This window comes from Lampris incognitus, chromosome 15 (genome assembly GCF_029633865.1).
Source record: "Lampris incognitus isolate fLamInc1 chromosome 15, fLamInc1.hap2, whole genome shotgun sequence".
Taxonomy (NCBI): Eukaryota; Metazoa; Chordata; class Actinopteri; order Lampriformes; family Lampridae; genus Lampris; species Lampris incognitus.
In genome coordinates, this window is record NC_079225.1 from 27,000,890 (window position 1) to 27,020,598 (window position 19,709).

Consider the following 19,709-nt stretch of genomic DNA (forward strand, 5'->3'; position numbering starts at 1 on the left):
GACGGTGTTGTTAACTGTGTTTTTGTTGCTTTTTTCTCTGTTTTTGTACTTTTTGGTGGTGTCGTTTTTGGGAAATTTGGATGTTTGGTTTTTGTGTTGCACTGCTGTGGGCTGGGAGAAATAAAATTTTCTTTCTTTGTGTATGCAAGTACATGTAAGAAATGAAAATTTGCATATGAAACCAATCGTTGGTTTTGGTCATTGTGCTGCTGTGCTGTTTATAAGGTTGGGGGATACCTGCCGTCAGTTGAGACTGACGAAGTCACTTGGGTGAGTGAGGAAACATTTCTCCCACTAAACATTGTGTCCAGATGAACTGATTCACCTTTCTGTGATTTCCTTACCTGGATTACTGAGCATGCATAAAGACACCATCTGTCTGTAGTGCATCTGCATTTTGTGGGAGTCACTGTCTGCCTCAACTTAATTCTTTTAGGGACAAAAAATGCCAACCTGAAGCCAATTTGATTGATGTGGTCTGTCTCCAGTAACATCTTCCACAACAGACAGAGGAAGAGGGGGGGCGAGCCCTGCATGGAGAAGTGGGTGATTATGTCATTCTCATTGGACATGGATTTCCACTTCCGGTATTCTTCCTCTACATTCTTTTTCAGGTTGAATCGGGACTCCTGAGGAACATTGTTCTGTTTGAAGAACGCCTGAGAAAGAAAGAACAAAAGTAAAAAGAAATAGTGAGAGACAGGGAAAGTCGGGCTAAGGGGGCCAGTCATATACTATTGCAAAAGGTTTGAGAGGGAATGGAATTTAAGAGATTTTGGACAGCAGTCAGGATACAAACAAAAGATTAAATTTGCCTTGTACGGGCTTCCTTTTTAAGACTTCCATGTAAATCTGTTTGTGTGTGTGTGTGGTGTATGTTTATACCTGCAGTGGGGCAGGAAAGCAGGACAGTGTGTGTGAGGCCCAGTTATGAGGGGTGAAGGTCATAATTGTCTGGAGAATGTCTTTACACCAAGTTCCATGTATGGAGTCCGACCCTGTGAAAAAATCTACACATAGAGATGCATAATGCAAAGGCAGGTGAAACAGTGTATGTGTGATTAGCATCTATACACTGTCACCTGTTTATCAATTAAGGCCCTTTTAAAAAGGCTAAAATGACAACTCATTGACTTAAGAAATCAAAGCAACAGTGAAAATAAAAAAGTGAGTAAGTGAAAATAAAAGAAAAGACAGAAAGAACAAAATTCAAAAAGTTAGAAACACAGTAATGAAGACCAAAGGACAATTACCTTATTTCCCAGACTACAAATCGCTGTTTTTTTACTCGTCTAGCTGGTCCTGCGACTTAAATTCCAAAGCGACTTATACAATGTAATTTTTTCAGATGAATATGCTGCATTTTGCATTTCAACCATGGCCATTAGATGGCACTTAGATGGTAAACTTGTGACTCTATTGAAAATAATGTACTTGAGGACTGCATTGGGATCCTGCGGCACCGAACACAAATCTCGCGGGAGCGGGCAGTTTTAAATTTGCTGTGGGCGGGAGCGGAAGGTCAGAAAAATAAACTGAGGGTCCTGGTATTTAGCTAGTGCTAACCAGAAGGATGGCGTATACAAATTAATTTGAAAAGAAAATCAAAGCAGGTCATTACAATATAAAAGAAAATCAAGGCAAATCTAACATTTGGAAAAATTTCTCAGTTGACACTGACAAAGATGGAAACAAACCTGATTTTGTTAGTTGCGACAAATGTGCAAAGTATTGATCTGCAATGGCCACAAATCTGGCGCCTCTGAGTTGAGGCGACATACCTGCTCTGTTCCCCTCAGTCAAAGTAAGCTCTCCTTCAACGATAAAGCACTTCTTCCTGCACATATTAAACAAGATAATACCGAGAAATGTGTCGAACGTTGCTGTAAAGACATTCGGCCATATGACTTCGTCTCTGGGAAAGGCTTTGTTGACATAGAATAGAATACAACAGAATAGAATAGTATAGAATAGAATAGAATAGAAAGCCTTTATTGTCATTGTACAGAATACAACGCTGATCAATGCGTTAAAAGACGGAAACGAAACAAAATATAAAAATCTCAGAAACACAAACAACAGACGCCAACAACACATTCTAAAATAATACTACTACTACTTTTGGCTGCTCCCGTTAGGGGTCGCCACAGCGGATAATCCATTTCCATTTCATCCTGTCCTCTGCATCTACCTCTGTCACACCAGCCACCTGCATGTTCTCCCTCACAACATCCATAAACCTCCTCATTGGCCTTCCTCTTTTCCTCTTCCCTGACAGCTCCACATTCAGCATCCTTCTCCCAATATACCCAGCATCTCTCCTCCACACATGTCCAAGCCATCTCAATCTTGCCTCTCTTGCTTTGTCTCCAAACCGTCCAACCTCAGCTGTTCCTCTAATATAATTGTCCCTAATCATGTCCTTCTTCGTCACTCCCAGTGAAAATCTTAGCCTATTCAACTCTGCCACCTCCAGCTCCGCCTCCTGGCTTTTCGTCAGCGCCACTGTCTCCAAACCATGGAACATAGCTGGTCTCACAACCATCTTGTAAACCTTCCCTTTAACTCTTGCTGGTACCCTTCTGTCACAAATCACTCCTGACACTCTTCTCCAACCACTCCACCCTGCCTGCACTCTCTTCTTCACCTCTCTTAAGCACTCCCCATTACTTTAGACAGTTGACCCACAGTATTGAAACTCATACGCCTTCGTCACCTCTATTCCTTGCATCCTCACCATTCTGCTGTCCTCTGTCTCATTCATGCATAGGAATTCCGTCTTGCTCCTACTGACTTTCATTCCTCTTCTCTTCAGTGCATACCTCCACCTCTCCAGGCTCTCCTCAACCTGCACCCTACTCTCGCTACAGATCACAATGTCATCCGCAAACATCATAGTCCACAGAGACTCCTGCCTGATCTCGTCCGTCAACCTGTCCATCATTGCATACAAGAAAGGGCTCAGGGCCGATCCTTGATATAATCCCACCTCCACCTTGAAACCATCTGTCATTCCAACTGCAAACCTCACTATTGTCACACTTCCCTCATACTTATCCTGCACCACTCCTACATACTTCTCTGCAACTCCCGACTTCCTCATACAATACCACACCACCTCTCTCGGCAAGCATTCTGTCATATGCTTTCTCTAAATCCACAAAGACACAATGTAACTCCTTCTGGCCTTGTTTATACTTCTCAATCAACATTCTCAAAGCAAACATCACATCTGTGGTGCTCTTTCATGGCATGAAACCATACTGCTGCTTGCTAATCGTCACCTCTCCTCTTAACCTAGCTTCTATTACTCTTTCCCATATCTTCATGCTGTGGCTGATCAACTTTATACCTCTGTAGTTGCTACAGTTCCGCACATCGCCCTTATTCTTGAAAATTGGTACCAGTATGTTTCTTCTCCACTCTTCAGGCATCCTCTCACTTTCCAAGACTGTGTTAAACAATCTAGTTAAAACTCCACTGCCATCTCTCCTAAACATCTCCATGCCTCCACAAGTATGTCATCTGGACCAACCGCCTTTCCACTCTTCATCCTCTTTATAGCTGCCCTCACTTCCTCCTTGCTAATCCACCACACTTCCTAATTCACTATCCTCACATCATCCAACCTTCTCTCTCATTTTCTTCATTCATTAGCCCCTCAAAGTACTCCTTCCACCTTCTCAGCACACTCCCCTCGCTTGTCAGAACATTTCCATCTCTATCCTTGATTGCCCTAACCTGCTGCTCATCCTTCCCAGCTCAGTCCCTCTGTCTAGCCAATCGGTACAAGTCCTTTTCTCCTTCATTAGTGTCTAATCTTTCATACAACTCACCATATGCCTTTTCCTTTGCCTTTGCCACCTCTCTCTTTGCTTTACGCTGCATCTCCTTGTACTCCTGTCTATTTTCTTCATCTCTCTGACTATCCCACTTCTTCTTTGCCAACCTCTTCCCCTGTATACTTTGCTGTACTTCCTCATTCCACCACCAAGTGTCCTTGTCTTCCTTCCTCTGTCCTGATGACACACCAAGTACCTTCCCAGCTGTCTCCCTCACTATTTCTGCAGTGGTTGCCCAGCCATCTGGCAACTCTTCACTACCACCTAGTGCCTGTCTTACTCTTCCCTGAACTCCACACAACAGTCTTCCGTCTTCAACTTCCATCATTTGATCTTTGGCTCTACCTTCATTCACTTCCTCTTCTTGGTCTCCAAAGTCATCCTACAGACAGACCACCATCCAATGCTGCCTAGCTACGTTCTCCTGTCACCACCTTGCAGTCTCCAATCCCTTTCAGATTGTGCATTCTACATAAACTATAGTCCACCTGTGTGCACTTTCCTCCACTCTTATATATCACTGTGTTCCACCCTCTTCTTGAAATATGTAGATGTAAATATGTACATGTTCTAAAATAATAAGTAAAATAAATAAATACAATGTAATTTTGCCCTAGAATAGGTGTACTTTTGCACTAGAATAAATGTAATTATTGCACTAGTATGAATGCAATTATGCAATAGAACATAATTTCGCTGTTATTACCGACAGGTATGCATCTCTTTGTTAATACTGCACAGTAAAATAACTTGTTTTCCCTGTGGGATGGGAGAACACACAAAACAAATGAAACACTTGCGTGGGCGTGAACGGACAGAATCTTTGCGGATGCAGGCGGGAGTGGACACATATTGCAGGTAGGGACGGGAGTGTAACACACACATTGCGGGAGCCGATGTTAATGGTCAGAAATCAAGCAGGAACGGGATTAAAAAAAAACAATACAGCGCAGGGCTCTACATTGTACCACCATATACAGTGGCTTGCAAAAGTATTCATACCCCTTGAACTTTTCCACATTTTGTCACGTTTCGACCACAAACATAAATATATTTTATTAGAATTTTATGTGAAAGACCAACACGAAGTGGCACACAATTGTGAAGTACAAAGAAAATTATACATGATTTTAAAAAAATTTTACAAATAAAAAACTGAAAAGTGAGGTGTGCAAAAGTATTCAGCCCCCCTGAGTCAATACTTTGTGGAACTGCCTTTTGCCGCAATTACAGCTGCAAGTCTTTTGGGGTATGTCTCTACCAGCTTTGCACATCTAGACACTGAAATTTTTGCCCATTCTTCTTTGCAAAACAGCTCAAGCTCGGTCAGATTAGATGGAGAGCGTTTGTGAACGGCAGTTTTCAGATCTTGCCACAGATTCTCAATTGGATTTAGGTCTGAACTTTGACTGGGCCATTCTAACACATGGATATGTTTTGTTTTAAACCATTCCATTGTAGCCCTGGCTTTACGTTTAGGGTCGTTGTCCTGCTGGAAGGTAAACCTCCGCCCCAGTCTCAAGTCTTTTGCAGACTCCAACAGGTTTTCTTCCAAGATTGCCCTGTATTTGGCTCCATCCATCTTCCCATCAACTCTGACCATCTTCCCTGTCCCTGCTGAAGAGAAGCACCCCCAGAGCATGATGCTGCCTCCACCATGTTTGACAGTGGGGATGGTGTGTTCAGAGTGATGTGCAGTGTTAGTTTTCCGCCACACATAGCGTTTTGCATTTAGGCCAAAAAGTTCAATTTTGGTCTCATCTGACCAGAGCACCTTCTTCCACATGTTTGCTGTGTCCCTCACATGGCTTCTGGCAAACTGCAAATGGGACTTATTATGGTTTTCTTTTAACAATGGCTTTCTTCTTGCCACTCTTCCACAAAGGCCAGATTTGTGCAGTGCAGGACCAATAGTTGTCCTGTGGACAGATTCCCCCACCTGAGCTGTGGATCTCTGCAGTTCGTCCAGAGTCACCACGGGCCTCTTGGCTGCATCTCTGATCAGTGCTCTCCTTGTTCGGCCTGTAAGTTTAGGTGGACGGCCATGTCTTGGTAGGTTTGCAGTTGTGCCATACTCTTTCCATTTCCGGATGATGGATTGAACAGTGCTCCGTGAGATGTTCAAAGCTTGGGAAATCTTTTTATAGCCTAACCCTGCTTTAAACCTCTCCACAGCTTTATCCCTGACCTGTCTCGTGTGTTCCTTGGACTTCATGATGCTGTTTACTTCCCAATATTCTCTTCACAAACCTCTGAGGCAGTCACAGAACAGCTGTATTTGTGCTGAGATTAGATTACACACAGGTTGACTCTATTTAGTCATTAGGTCAACATTCGATCATTCAGCAATCATCAGGCAACTTCTGAAGGCAATTGGTTGCACTCAGAGAAAAGGGGGCTGAATACTTTTGCACACCGCACTTTTCATTTTTTTATTTGTAAAACATTTTTTAAATCATGTGTAATTTTCCTTGTACTTAACAGTTGTGTGCCACTTTGTGTTGGTCTTTCACATAAAATTCCAATAAAATATATTTATGTTTGTGGTCGTAATGTGACAAAATGTGGAAAAGTTCAAGGGGTATGAATACTTTTGCAAGCCACTGTAAATGTGATTTATACACCGAAGCGACTTACATGTTTTTTTTCCTCCCAACAACACGTTTTTTGCTGAGTGCGACTTATACTCCGGTGCGACTTGTAGTGCGGGAAATTCGGTAGCTTAGTTTATCTTACCAGTGACATGTGTGGCTCTAGCCAGGGTGAGAATCAGGGCTCGGTTCAGTTCCTCAGATTCTGCTGACAGAACCGTCTTTGGATCATTGAGAAACCTAGTGAACTGGGGCTGAACCTCAGAACTACCCAATGCTGTGATCAACCTTAACGCTGTGCTCTCCACACTGGGGAGGAAGGAGCGAAGGAGGGAGAGAGAGAGAGAATAACAGAGAGAAATGATACAGAGACAGAAAACAAGGGCGAGAGATGAGTAACAGACAATAAGAGAGGCAGAGGAAAAAATGAGAGAGGTTGATTATCATTATTACTACGACTTTGCTGAGTGTGTGTGTGTGTGTGTGTGTGTGTGTGTGTGTGTGTGCACATGCGTGCATGCGTGTTACCATAGATGCAGCTGATTCTGGTTAGTCTGGGGCACAGCAGCCAGACTGTGTAAGTGGCTCAGTAGTTGGACTCTGTAGTGGGGCTGAATGTGGTGCATCCTGTAGCTGAACATCTCTAGTAAAGTGTGCAAGATTCCCCATGCATGGGACTTGAACACATTGGGCAGTAACTGGCCTAAACAGTGAGAGAGCTCAATTATACAGGGACAAAGCATTGTTAAATAGAAACAACCAGACCAAATATACTTGAAGTAGGTAGACAGGTGATGAACCCAAATATATATTGCCTTCTCTGAGAACTTGCATCGAACTTAAGAAACCCAAGTTTAAAGGTATAGAAAATGTAACGTAAATACATGTGTGCGTTGTTGGCTTGTAATATTGAGAGCCCAAAAAAGTTTGAGCCATATTTGATCATTTATAAGAAAGTTGAGCGTTTGTTGTACCACTTTTATAATGGCACAAGAGGACGCCATGCAGTCTGCTAGAAGGACGATGCGTGCCGTCATGTAGGCTCAATGCTGAGAGACTCCACTGGTGTCACTCTTCAGCACAGAAGGGGAAAAATGCATAAACCAAAAACAAAATCCACAAACAAGCTGCCAGAAGTAAAATAGAAGACAGCCAGTACGAATAAGTCTAATAAGACTAACAATGCCCTCAAGGGCAAGAGAATAATATAAAAAACAGTTGATATAATGGCCTGCAATCTCATTTCTTAAAGCCTTATCCTCCCCTCCATGTGCTGAGCCAATGTCTGGGCATTTAAGCAAGCAACACCAGAGATTGTAAAAGAGTTCCAAAAGCTGCATTTATGAAACTGTGGTTGATGAGGAAATTCTGCTAAAAAACTGACTTTCAAACACAGATACCTCAGTTGTATAAACTCTTTATTTTAAACCATTTAAAGGAATCAATCTTCCAACTGTTTTTTTTTTTTAAAAACCAGTATTTTTACCATGAGTTTACCTTTCCTTTAAATGAGAACTTATAAGCTTTTAAATACTCTGGGCATGGGTTTGTTTGCATTTGTGTGTGTGTGTGTGTGTGTGTGTGTGTGTGTAAATTCACGCACTATGCAAATACATAGTATACAGTGTATTACATGGAAGTGTACTAGCAGAAGTATCCAAAATGAGACGGAGTCTAAGACACGTGAAAATGAGGGGAACATTTTAATTGAACGAAAAAGGGGTGGCTTTAAGGAGAACCTGCTTAAAGCCATAGGGTTAATTTTCTGTGAATATGAATTGTATCCTCCACCTCAGCATACAGCCAAATCAATACCAAAATTGAATGTGAAAGAAGAATGTGAAAGTTATTAAGTGGCCTGGTCAAAGCCCCGCCTTGAATCTAATGTAAACATGTTGCGTATGTGTTTGTCTGTTTGTTTGTTTATTTGTTTGTTTGTTTGTTTGAGTGGGATGGGGGGTATGACTGCAAATGATGGCCAAAAAAAATCATTCATTCATTCATTTTCCAAGCCGCTTATCCCAATTGGGTCGCGGGGTGCTGGAACCCATCACAGCACTTATTGGGCGGAAGGTGGGGGAACACCCTGGACAAGTCACCAGTCCATCGCAGCAAAAAAAAAAAAAAAATCATGATCCTAATTATTTTGATGAGTAGCATGAATGTGGTTGCCTCTGAGAATACTAAGTTTGGACGATTTGAGGTGCAAAATTATTTTCTCTACTTTTTGCATCTTAACACATAATTTCAGTTCCTTTCAATTGTAGTATTAACTCTAAATGAAAAATGGTTTGATATTTCTGCTGTGCCAACATTCTACAAATACTAACCGTGGAAAGAACAATACACAAACAACAAACAGTGCAGCCCTATTAGGTACATGCATTCATTTGTGTTGTGTGGGTAATTACTCACTGATGAATCCCTTGATGCCCAGTGACTCTATCTCCATATAGACCAACAGCCTGCTGTATGTCTCTACCAGGGCAGGGGCCAGGGCGATGCTAGACTTGGCATGGGCTAACTTTATCACACGTGTTGCTATGCTGTGGATCAGACTATAGACAGACAGGCCAAGAGGGAGACAACAGAGAGAGTGAAGGAAAGAGTGAGACAATGAGACAAGGGTACACGGTAGAGAGAGAGGGGGGGGGCAAGATGGTGGGCAGAGAGGGGGCGAGAGGGAGAAGGGTTAGAGTTGGTTGGGCACGTAGAGAGACAGAGAGGGATAGAAACACACCCTGATTTGATATTAAAACTATAATAAACATTTTGGAATTTCATTGACAAAAAACAAGCAAAGTTCAGAAAAACTTGCTGTAATTGTTAAAAGGTTCACATTTAAATGTGCAATAGCAATATTAGAGGTCGGTCATGTGCACCAGCCATAGCAGAATCAATCAATCATCTTCAATGGTAGTTTAGCAGTTGACTGCTACCAACATACTGCCACTAACTTAGTCTTGCAAGGGCTCTTTTTAATCAGTAACGATGCTTAAGAAGACAATTGTAAGGTTATTATGCATTATAACTTGGGCCTCGTCTGTTCCAAATAATAGTATATTTTTTCATAATGTCCTTTCTTCCCAAATTTCTATTCCCATTTATCTTTCATTTATCCATCCATCCCCTCCTCTACCTCATCTTGGCATGTACGGTGAGTGAATCCAGCAGGTTCATGGGCAATGGTGTGACAGATCCAGATGCAATGCAGTTGGTCCCAGGCAGGTTGATCCTCATAGTCCCGTTTCCGTAAATGGTCTCTACCAGGACACCCATTGGCAGTGTGAAACACTCTGAGTTGGTGCTATAGGCGTTACACAGCAGCGCTATCTTGTAGTCTGACATTCCCAAGGTCTTATTACGCAATGACTGCTGGAGAAACCTAAGGAAATGTGGAGGAAAAGATGGGAGGTGAAGAGATTGGGGGGGTATTAGGGAGAAGAAGGGAAGGCAAGCGGTTAGCATTGAGGGGGTTAGCAGTGTAGCACTTGGAACTTCAATTAAGTGAAAAATAACCTTTTAACAATGTTATCATCCCACATTCAAAGCAAACCCTTTTTGGGGTTTTTTCAGCCCCATGCCTGGGCAAGACCCACTTAATACAGCGACATGAGTAAGCATTTGCCCCCTTCCTGATTTCCTCTGTTTTTGCATATTTTTTCAGACTGAATGGTTACAGACCTTCACACACAATGTAATATAAGACAAGGAGAACCCAAGTAAACACAAAATACAGTTTTTAAATGATCATTTCCTTTATTGAAGGAAAAAAGTTATCTAACACCCATATCAACCAAATGCTTTCTATAACTTAAGCTAAGTCTTTTACATCACTGTGGAGGAATTTTGGCTCACTTTCCTTTGCAGAATTGCTGTAATTCAGCAACATTGGAAGGTTTTCGAGCATGAACTGTTTGCTTAAAGTCCTGCCGCAGCATCTCGATGGGGTTATAATCGTAACTTTGACTGGGCTCCTTCTTTTGAGCCATTCTGAAATGGACTTACTCTTGTGCTTTGGATCATTGTCCTGCTGCCTAACCCAATTACGTGTCAGCTTCAGATCACGGCCTGATGACCGCACATCCTCCTTCAGAATTTTCTGGTAGAGAGCAGAATTTGTGGTTCCTTCAATGATTGCAAGCCTTCCAGGCCCTGAGGCAGCAAAGAATCCCCATACCATCACACTACTACAACATAACAGGACCAGTGTCTTCCAAAAAGTTCTACTTTTGACTCATCTGTCCATAGAACATTATCTAAAAATGCTTGGGGGTTATCAATGTGCTTTTTTGCAAATGTGAGAGGAGCCCTTATGTTTCTCTTAGTTAGCAGTTTGCACCTTGCAACTCTCCTATGAATTCCATTTTTGCCCAGTCTGTTTCTTATTGTCGAATCATGAATGATGATGACCTTAGCTGAGGCTTGGGAGGGCTGCGATTCTGGATTTTTTATTTTTTTTACGACTTCCTGGATGAGCTGTCACTGCGTCCTTGGAGGAATTTTGGTAGGCCGGCCACTCCTGGGAAGATAAACCACTGTTCTAAGTTTTCTCCATTTGGAGACAATGGGTCTCACTGTGGTTCGCTTGAGTCCCAGAGCCTTAGAAATGGCTCTGTAAGCTTTTCCAGACTGATATATCTCAACGACCCCCCCCCCATCTCTTCTGGAATTTCTTTTGATGGTGGCATACTGTGCTGCTTGTTGAGACCTTGTAGCTTATTTCACATTGATGGTAAGGTTCTATATAAGTCATGTTTAGATTCAACAGAGCAGGAAGTAAGCAAGCCTGGGTGTCTGTTCTAATTGAATTCAATGATCAATTAAATTTGGTTTAATTGGTCGTCCGCGGTGGCGTAGCGGTCTAAGCATCGGCTTGGTGTCGATGCAGTTGCCCACTGGGGACTGGGGTTCGCGCCCCGGTCTCGTCAGATCCGACTATGGCCGGACTCGGTGAAGCAGCAATCATTGGCAACGCTGTCTTCGGGAGGGGGGCGGAGTCGGCTTGTGTTCGTCATGTGAATGCGTCTCTGTGTGTGTCGGAAAAACAGTGGTTCGGCTTGGATTCGCCTTGTCACGAAAGTGGGGAGGCGCTTTCCTTCGAGACTGCCGGCCGGAGAGATGCAGTTGGCGAACGCATGCAATACGAGGGTGGGTGTTTGAATTAAAATAGGGATCAATTGGCCACTAAATTGGGAGAAAAAAGGGAAAAATCAGAAATAAATTTATAAAAAAAAAAATTTGGTTTAATTGGTTTTGGTTTTTGGCTTTTAAAACTGAATTTTGTGTTTACTTGTGTTCTTTTTATCTTATATTACATTTTGTATGAAGATCTGAAACAATTAAGTGTGACAAAATATGCAAAAATATAGGAAATCAGGAAGAGGGTAAATACTTTTTCAAAGCACTGTAATTGCTTATGATTGGCCGAAGGTTAAGTTTAGGCATCTCCCCTGAAGAAGGAGAACAAGAGAGTGACAGGTTTTGGATAAAACGCTGTAGCTAACCAAACCCAGCTGCCATAGGTTTGTCTTGCCTTTTTTCAACCCAAAATCTGGGAATAAAAAAAGAAAAGCTTCAACCCCCTATGTTGAACACAAGCTAGTTTGATGACTCGGAGCAAATGGCGGTTATTTTTTGCATTTGAAAAAAGACGGTTCAATGTGACTGTGAAAACATTTAAGAAAAATTGAAAAGGGAATTTTGGGCACCTTCTAGTTGCCCCAAACCTCTACTGTAATTCTGGAGATACTTACTCATGGTGGAGTTTCAGAGAATGTGGAATGGGTATCTGGAGTTTAGAGTTGTCGTTCTGGGCCTTGCGGTTCAGATGGATCCAGATGCAGGTCATAGCGAAGGAATGAGTTGACTGGGGCTTGTTTATATCTGGGACTGGAATGCACTGGAGAAAAAGAAACGGTTGCTTGTTGTTGGTAGAAAAATTAATGTTAGTCATTTTACGAATTTGAAATAAATCTAAAGTGATTATATTATCACTATTATTGAATTTCATGAACAGTATGTTTCCTAACACATCACAACATGCTCACACAAGCACGAACAGAGACAGACAGACAGACACACTCACACTCTACCTCTTTTTCTGGATACAGCAGGTCAAAAAGCTTCATGACAGGCAGGAAATCGGCCAAGGCATTCTTTTGGATACTTCCTGATATAAACTGGAGTAAGACCCACATCAGGTGGTCCCTCCCTTTAATAAGACCTCTACCTGCAAGCTAGAGGGATGGACAGAGATAAATGTTTACACAGCGAAAATGATAATTAAAAAAAAAAAAACCTGCAATTCAGTGGTACCTGCTTTTCATAACCTAAATCAGTAAAGTATTTCTCACATCACAACACTGCCATGCTATTACTTGCTTTGTGAGAAATACTTCGACATTTGGTGTGGGAAGATGGCAGCGCGAACTCACGTTGGCAGCAGCTTCACCCAGTACCGACTATGCAGTGTCTTTGTCCATGTCTACGTCTAAGTTTGTGTTGTTTGTGAAGTTTTTATTTTGATCTTAGATTTTTTTTGTTTAATGGCTGGGAGAGCTAGAGTTGGATCGGCTGGGAGAGCTAGATCTGCCACGTCCGGTGGTCCCAAGGACCACGGCCTTGCCTGGAGCTGCGCCGAAAAGGAAGGACCAAGGGCGGTCTGAGGGGACGTGGAAGCACGGCAGGCTAAGCTAACTGCCAGCCCATGCAGACTGGCAATTTCGATAACACCGAGGGCGGTCTGGTGGCAGCCTCGCCTAACGTTGACTGTGTTTTAGTGTCATCGTGTGGAGTGCGGGGAGGTGTGTCGAAGGTGTATGGCTGAGAGAGCTGGTGTTGGATCGGCTGAGGGAGTCTAGTCTACTGTGACCAGTGGGCCCAGGAACCATGGCCCTGCCTGGAGCTGCACACGAAGAGGAAGCACCGAGGGCGGGCTGTGCACCCTCGACAGCGAGGCAGGCTAAGCTAACTGCTAGCCCATGCAGACCAGCAGTTCTAACGGTTATCCTGGATGGCATTCACTTTCTGGACAGTGATTTCTTTTTGGACTGTGTTGCACTGAGTGGACTGTGTTGTTAACTGTTTGAGTGTCGTTGTTTTTTTTTTTTTTTTGCTTTGTTCTCTCCGTTTTTGTATGTTTTTGGTGGTGTGTCGTTTTTGGAAGTTTTGGATGTGTGTTTCACCCAGCCCAACTAAATTTCGTTTCTTTTGTGTACGCAAGTACATGAAAGAAATGACAATAAATTGTTCCTGACTCCTGACATACTGAGTTCAAGACTGTTTCACACGCAAATAGGGTAGGTAGTTGATAAACAGAATGATAGTGCAGAAAGAAGAGTTTTGAATCCATTTACAAAATCTACAATGTATATAAAAGATATAATCAATTGAAATGTATATTTATATAACATGTAGATACATTTATATATTCTTGTTACAAATAAATGGTTGAGATTGTATTTTAATAACAAATTTCAAATTTGTAACTATTACATCCAACCGTAGCTATTTAAGCAAACCCACTCTAACTGCAACCCCCTCCCTTCAAGTGAGGAATCCCTTATGGGTTAGTTTTCTTTTCCTAATGCCTTCATTCAAATTATCTGTCAATTGACCAGAATAACTACACTGATTAACATATCTTCATCAAATGTGTCCTGGCTATGCGCAAGAAATGACTCCCGTTAAAAAAACATCAACGGAAAACCTTTACAAATACGTACATGCATTCATGAAATATATAATATACACCACAGAGTTATAAGCAAATGAATGAGCATGAACAAAAATGTCCTTGCTGCCACATTTCACCTTCTGGTGTAGGGATAGCACCATGTGAGGGAAGCTGGCAAACTGAAAGAGCACAAAGAAGATGAGCTGAGAGGAAAGGTGCTGCCACAGCAGCTGGCTGGTCCCTCCGATGTCGGCATCAAAGTGCTCCTCGGTCTCTGAGCGCTCCATGGCGTACACCACCAGGTCCACCAGCTGCTCCTCGAGAACCGGGCAACGCTGCTTATGCTGGAGGGAGAGGAAAACGGGGCATTGTTATGGGGAAAGAGAAGAAGAGAAAAAAGAGAGCGACAATAGGGAGAAAGAGAGTGAAATGAAAGGAGGGAGAGGGGAAAAAAAGTTGAGAGACATATTGAAGGGGGGAGAGAGAGAGAGACAGAAGGGTGAAAGGCAGATGGAAGGGGAAAAAAAAGAGCAGAGAATAATTGATTGACTGCACATCCTAGGTACCATGTTGATACATGTCACTGATGCCACAACAAATTCATTTGGTTTTATAAAGAACATTTTTCTCCTCCATTAAACAAAAGGCCATCCTCTCCCTTCGGTCTTTCTCCGCTGAGTAAACTTATTGTGGTAAGAGACAGGAAGAGTGATCTGATGATGTGAGAGAAATCAGTGAGAGAGAGAGAGAGAGAGAGAGAGAGAGAGAGAGAGAGAGAGAGAGCGCGAGAGTGGGGAGGAAGGAAGCCAGGTAAAGGGAAGGGGAGGGGTGATACGGGGGGAGAGAGTGGTGAGGGGATGGAGGGAAAGAGAGGGAGGCAGAGTGAGGTTAAGCTATGCTTCAGTACAGGCATTGTGGAGCTTGAAATCGAGGTATTAGTTACCAATAAGATTAACCTCAGCAGTAGTTTTGAAAAATGTCACAACTGCATGCAGAAATAATGAGATATTGCCCCTCATTTACTTTTTTAAATTAATAAAGATACAAATTGCCTGAAATCATTAATCTACATACCATTTAATTTTATTTTCAACTTCATTTTGCAAATGCATTAAAAATGATCACTTATCACTTCCAGCTCATTACTAGCCAATGAATACAACAGCACCTCAGATTGATAACTGGTCAGCTGTCACAGTGCCTGATAGTGTGGACAAACTTATTTTGAGTTGAGCATTTTGTTCTTATTACTTAGGTGTTTCCCCACCTTTGCCCTAACAACAAATAACAACCCTAGGCTGAGGAATCTGTGGAACCACACAGATGTAGCCACTGTAGAAAATCAAAATTTTTACACTGATAATACATTGCTCATCCCTGAAGATGAGTTATTTGGAAAAACCTGCACCACTAACGCAGTGTAGATGCAGGATTATAGAGGTGGTTGGGACCTCTACAATGGCTACCAGTGTAGGAGTCATCTGCGCTCACATAACAACGGTACCACTGCACAGATAAAGAATAGCACGGCACGACACAGCACAGCACGGCACGGCACTTGGAGACATGCAGGCCATCTCGGTTTTGACTTGGCAGATGGTGTCTCGCGCACGCGCACGCGTACGCGCACGCACACGCACACACACACACACACACACACCACAAACAAAATGGTAGCTTCAAAAAGTGAAACCAAAGCAATGCTCCGCCTATAGAGAAACCATGCTAATAGCCAGCCGGTCAATAAGGAAAACCGACCACTTACCTTTGGTAGTAATTCTCTAACTTTTCTGGGTACGCACATTTTCTAACTCTTCTGAAGACAATAAAACCCTTGGTTTAGCAGGCTACTGTCCAGGACAATAAGAGAAGGGTACAGCTAAGGCAAAGGAAAGGTTTTAAGAACAATACTTCCCTCGGCTTTAAAAGAAAAACTTATCCTTGTCCAAATATTATATCTTCAGAAGAGGACATTTTTTTTGCGCAAAGCTGCAGTCCTTAAGCTTGAAAAAGACAAAATCTGGCACAGCTCAAGCCACATCTCAACCAACTCAGGGGAAAACATTTCTTGTAATTTGGTTTGTCCATCATCTATAACTGAACATCACAACATTCAGACACTCAACAGTCAGACAGCCAATCAAGTTCATTCATCAGCCAACCTGGGCAAAGCACTAATCAATGTATTCCAATAAAGCTTTCTAGCTCATATTTTACTATTTCAGCTCTTCTGTCATTTAACTAACTACCTAGCTACCAAAGCACCCGTGATATAATTTCTTGTATAGGCCACATAGTAATGGTTATTTCTAAGAATCAATAACTTTCATAGGTTTGACTGGAATTTGAGGAGGACAAAAGGAATATATTAGGCAACCAAAGACAAATACATCATGCTGAATACAGGGGACAACAAAAATCCAAGAAGGAAATTGCAAATTAGAAGCTCACCAATCCACCAGCCCTTTAGACCTTTTGAGAGTATTGTAGGCTCAATCAAAATAAAAATCTCACACGGCTTGCTTTTAAAATGAACCAGGAATAAAGTAAAAGGCTGTTTTACATACAATCTGACTACAGGTATGCCCTTTAAAGTTTTTCAGGGGGCCTGTGAGATTATATGCTACACTGAGTCATCTGACCATAACTTGACACCAGCAAATAACCTTAAGTAATATCATTTAACCCATCCTCGGGGAGCTTAACTTAAAATCTGTATGGTTATTAAGTGTATAGTTGCATGCTGTTCTTGCTGTTGATCTTTTCGTCAATGGTAAAGTTCAACAATGGCCGGACATTTGACCTGCCTATAGTTTTATCATTTTACCAGGTCAGTGGTGTAGATTATATCAGTTCACATATGTACTTGAATAAAAGGTAAAAACAAGACGTAAGCTGTACTTCCTTGTCCATATCAGCACCCTCAAGTTAAAGAAATTAATAAGTCTAATTAGACAAAAATGTTTTGCCCAGGTCAGTGCAACAGAAAGAATGATGGGGTCAAAAACATGACAGCCTTTCAAGCACAAGGCAACGACCAGACTACATCCACACATGCAGTGCAGCAGGGCTTGAAGTACTAACAGCAGGGTTCAGAGTTAGGAATGCTCAATGACAGATAGCTAACTATGCTGGCTAAATGTCCTGACAAATGAGCTTCTTGGTGATCTTATAGACCCGGAATTCTTTCACTTTTTTTTCTTCTTTTTTTTTTTATTTCACAATCCATCCATGTAAAATCAGTGTAAGGAATCCTACTAGATGTTAACTAGCAACAAATCAGCTGTAAAGTTATAATGAATGCAGATGTCCGGGTAGCGTAGCAGTCTATTCCGTTGCCTACCGACATGGGGATCGCCGGTTCGAATCCCCATGTTACCTCTGGCTTGGTCGGGCATCCCTACAGACACAATTGGCTGTGTCTGCAAGTGGGAAGTTGGATGTGGATATGTGTCCTGGTCACTGCACTAGCGCCTCCTTTGGTCGGTCGGGGCACCTGTTCAGGGGGAGGGAGAACTGGGGGGAATAGCGTGATCCTCCCACGTGCTACGTCCCCCTGGCGCAACTCCTCACTGTCAGGTGAAAAGAAGCAGCTGGCAACTCCATGTATCGGAGGAGGCATGTGGTAGTCTGCAGCCCTCCCCAGATCGGCAGAGGGATTGGAGCAATGACCAGGAAGTCTCGGAAGAGTGGGGTAATTGGATGGATACAATTGGGGATAAAAAGAGGGGGAACAAAAAAAACAAAAAAATTCTTTAAAAAAAAAAGTTATATTGAATGCTCAAATTGAGGATCATATCTGTAAATTCAACAGTAACCACGCCTCAAATCTGACTGCTGAAGGAGTGATTCTAACATCTAGCACCTCAATTTCACTTTGACAGTTCAACTGACTCAAACTGGAATTTGAGTCAGTTCAAATTCAAATTGGAATTTGAATTTAGCTGTACTTTTCACAAGGTAAGAGAATTTACCTTTATGCATTAAAAGCTTGTGTTCTCTCTTCCAGTGGATGAAGAGTTAATGTGGAAGAGTTACGCAGCCCACTCATACAAAGATATTATTCAGCAAAGCTATGAACTGATGAACGTGCAACAATAGCTGCAATTTTCACATGACAGGAGACATAATGACTTTCAAGATACAAAATCTAAAGGCTAACAACAGAAATTGCAGAGTTATCATAATTCAGGCCATTTGGTCAACCTGTTTAACATCTTTAACATACTTCAAACAAAAGAGCAGCAGACACTTCTCATTGACAAGTGGCTGTCACAAAAATTATTAGCAATAAACTGGTATTGAGATGTAATAACAAAGTAACATAGAGTGCCAGTGCATTTTTGGGGCTTTAAGATGCCGACCAAGGCTGAAAAAAAAAAACACAGAATTGGCAGGTATAGATGTACAAAATGCCTAGAAACCGGTAAGATCACAGCCACTGCCCCACTGTTGCTACTGTCGCAGTAGCCAGCTAGATCTTTTTAATGTCATCCATTTCTCTTTGGACTCACTAGTCCATAGGTAGTCTGAAAAGCCCTAATAACTAAGGAGTGTCTTAACACAAATCTACTTTCCATCATTGTTGTAGTATGTCATACCTGGGAAGTTATGTAGTGACCGACTGACTTGATATGGTTTAGGAAGTGTATGAAGGCATCTGAGGGCTAAGTGAGAACTGCACAATCCTTACTGGAAAAAAAAATTGAAAACACCATTCCTTCCTGTCCATCATCTACCGATTTGAATGAATCAGGAGGCTCCGGCATCCCCGCGACCCTGACAGCAGGATAAGCGGTTCGGATAATCTGTCTATCTCTGTGTACATTAGTTTGTCTAAACACCCTGCTGTTAGCATTTCAAGCCCTACATTGTCTTATCTTTAATTCTTTAAGTTTTTCCAGTTTTGCTTTTCTAGGAAGGTGATGACAGCATCAGCTTGTCTAAAAAGCCAAGGGTCCAATGGGCAAGTAAGTTGGCAGGTCAGGTGACCAGGAAGAGGAACGACATACCTGGGCAATGTTCAGAGTCTAGAGAGTGCATGGCAGAAAGACAAACAACACACAACCAGAAAACAAGAGAAAGAGAAAGAAGAAAAAGGACACAAGGGACAAGATAGAAATAGAGAGAAAAAGAAAGAAAAAGAGAGAAGGAGATAGTGACTAAGGAGCTAGGTTGTTCACCAGCGCCCTGTCAGCATTGCTAGCATCAACTCAGCCCATTCAGACAGACAAACTGAATTCTTCTTTTTTTGGCTTGTGATTGTTAGGATAAGGAAAACATAAAGAGAGAAATATTCATTCCGCCAAACAGAGTAGAACTCGAGTCCAAAATGTAGTTCTGTCCATTCAAAAAGTAACGTGTGAAAGAATTTAATCAGGATGTTCATTGAACTATGTTTTGTAGTGTCTGAAATTTGATCAGTTCCAAAAGCCAAGTAGAAACAGTGTTTGGCAAATGCAGTGTTCAGTAGCAGCCTTGTAGTGCCACCATCTTGTGTCCCTACCATTGCAAGATTAACTTTGTCAGCTGATCTTTACGATGTTGGGTATCTCATCCTGGTCACTGACATCATCCAAAAACATAAAGCCATGAAAG

The 19,709-nt window shown here is 42.1% G+C and overlaps 1 protein-coding gene across 1 annotated transcript in view; it reads right to left on the reverse strand.

The window, feature by feature from the left end:
- med23 (mediator complex subunit 23) overlaps positions 1-19,709 on the reverse strand; it is a 45,497-nt gene that overhangs the window by 17,508 nt on the left and 8,280 nt on the right. Inside the window, exons 11-19 of the mRNA XM_056295190.1 lie at positions 14,249-14,455; positions 12,529-12,672; positions 12,190-12,335; positions 9,573-9,818; positions 8,849-8,991; positions 6,962-7,136; positions 6,579-6,742; positions 886-1,010; positions 454-659 (exon numbers count right to left, since the gene is read on the reverse strand). Coding sequence (XP_056151165.1) covers positions 454-659; positions 886-1,010; positions 6,579-6,742; positions 6,962-7,136; positions 8,849-8,991; positions 9,573-9,818; positions 12,190-12,335; positions 12,529-12,672; positions 14,249-14,455 — 1,556 coding nt within the window. The remainder of the gene's footprint in view (positions 1-453; positions 660-885; positions 1,011-6,578; positions 6,743-6,961; positions 7,137-8,848; positions 8,992-9,572; positions 9,819-12,189; positions 12,336-12,528; positions 12,673-14,248; positions 14,456-19,709) is intronic.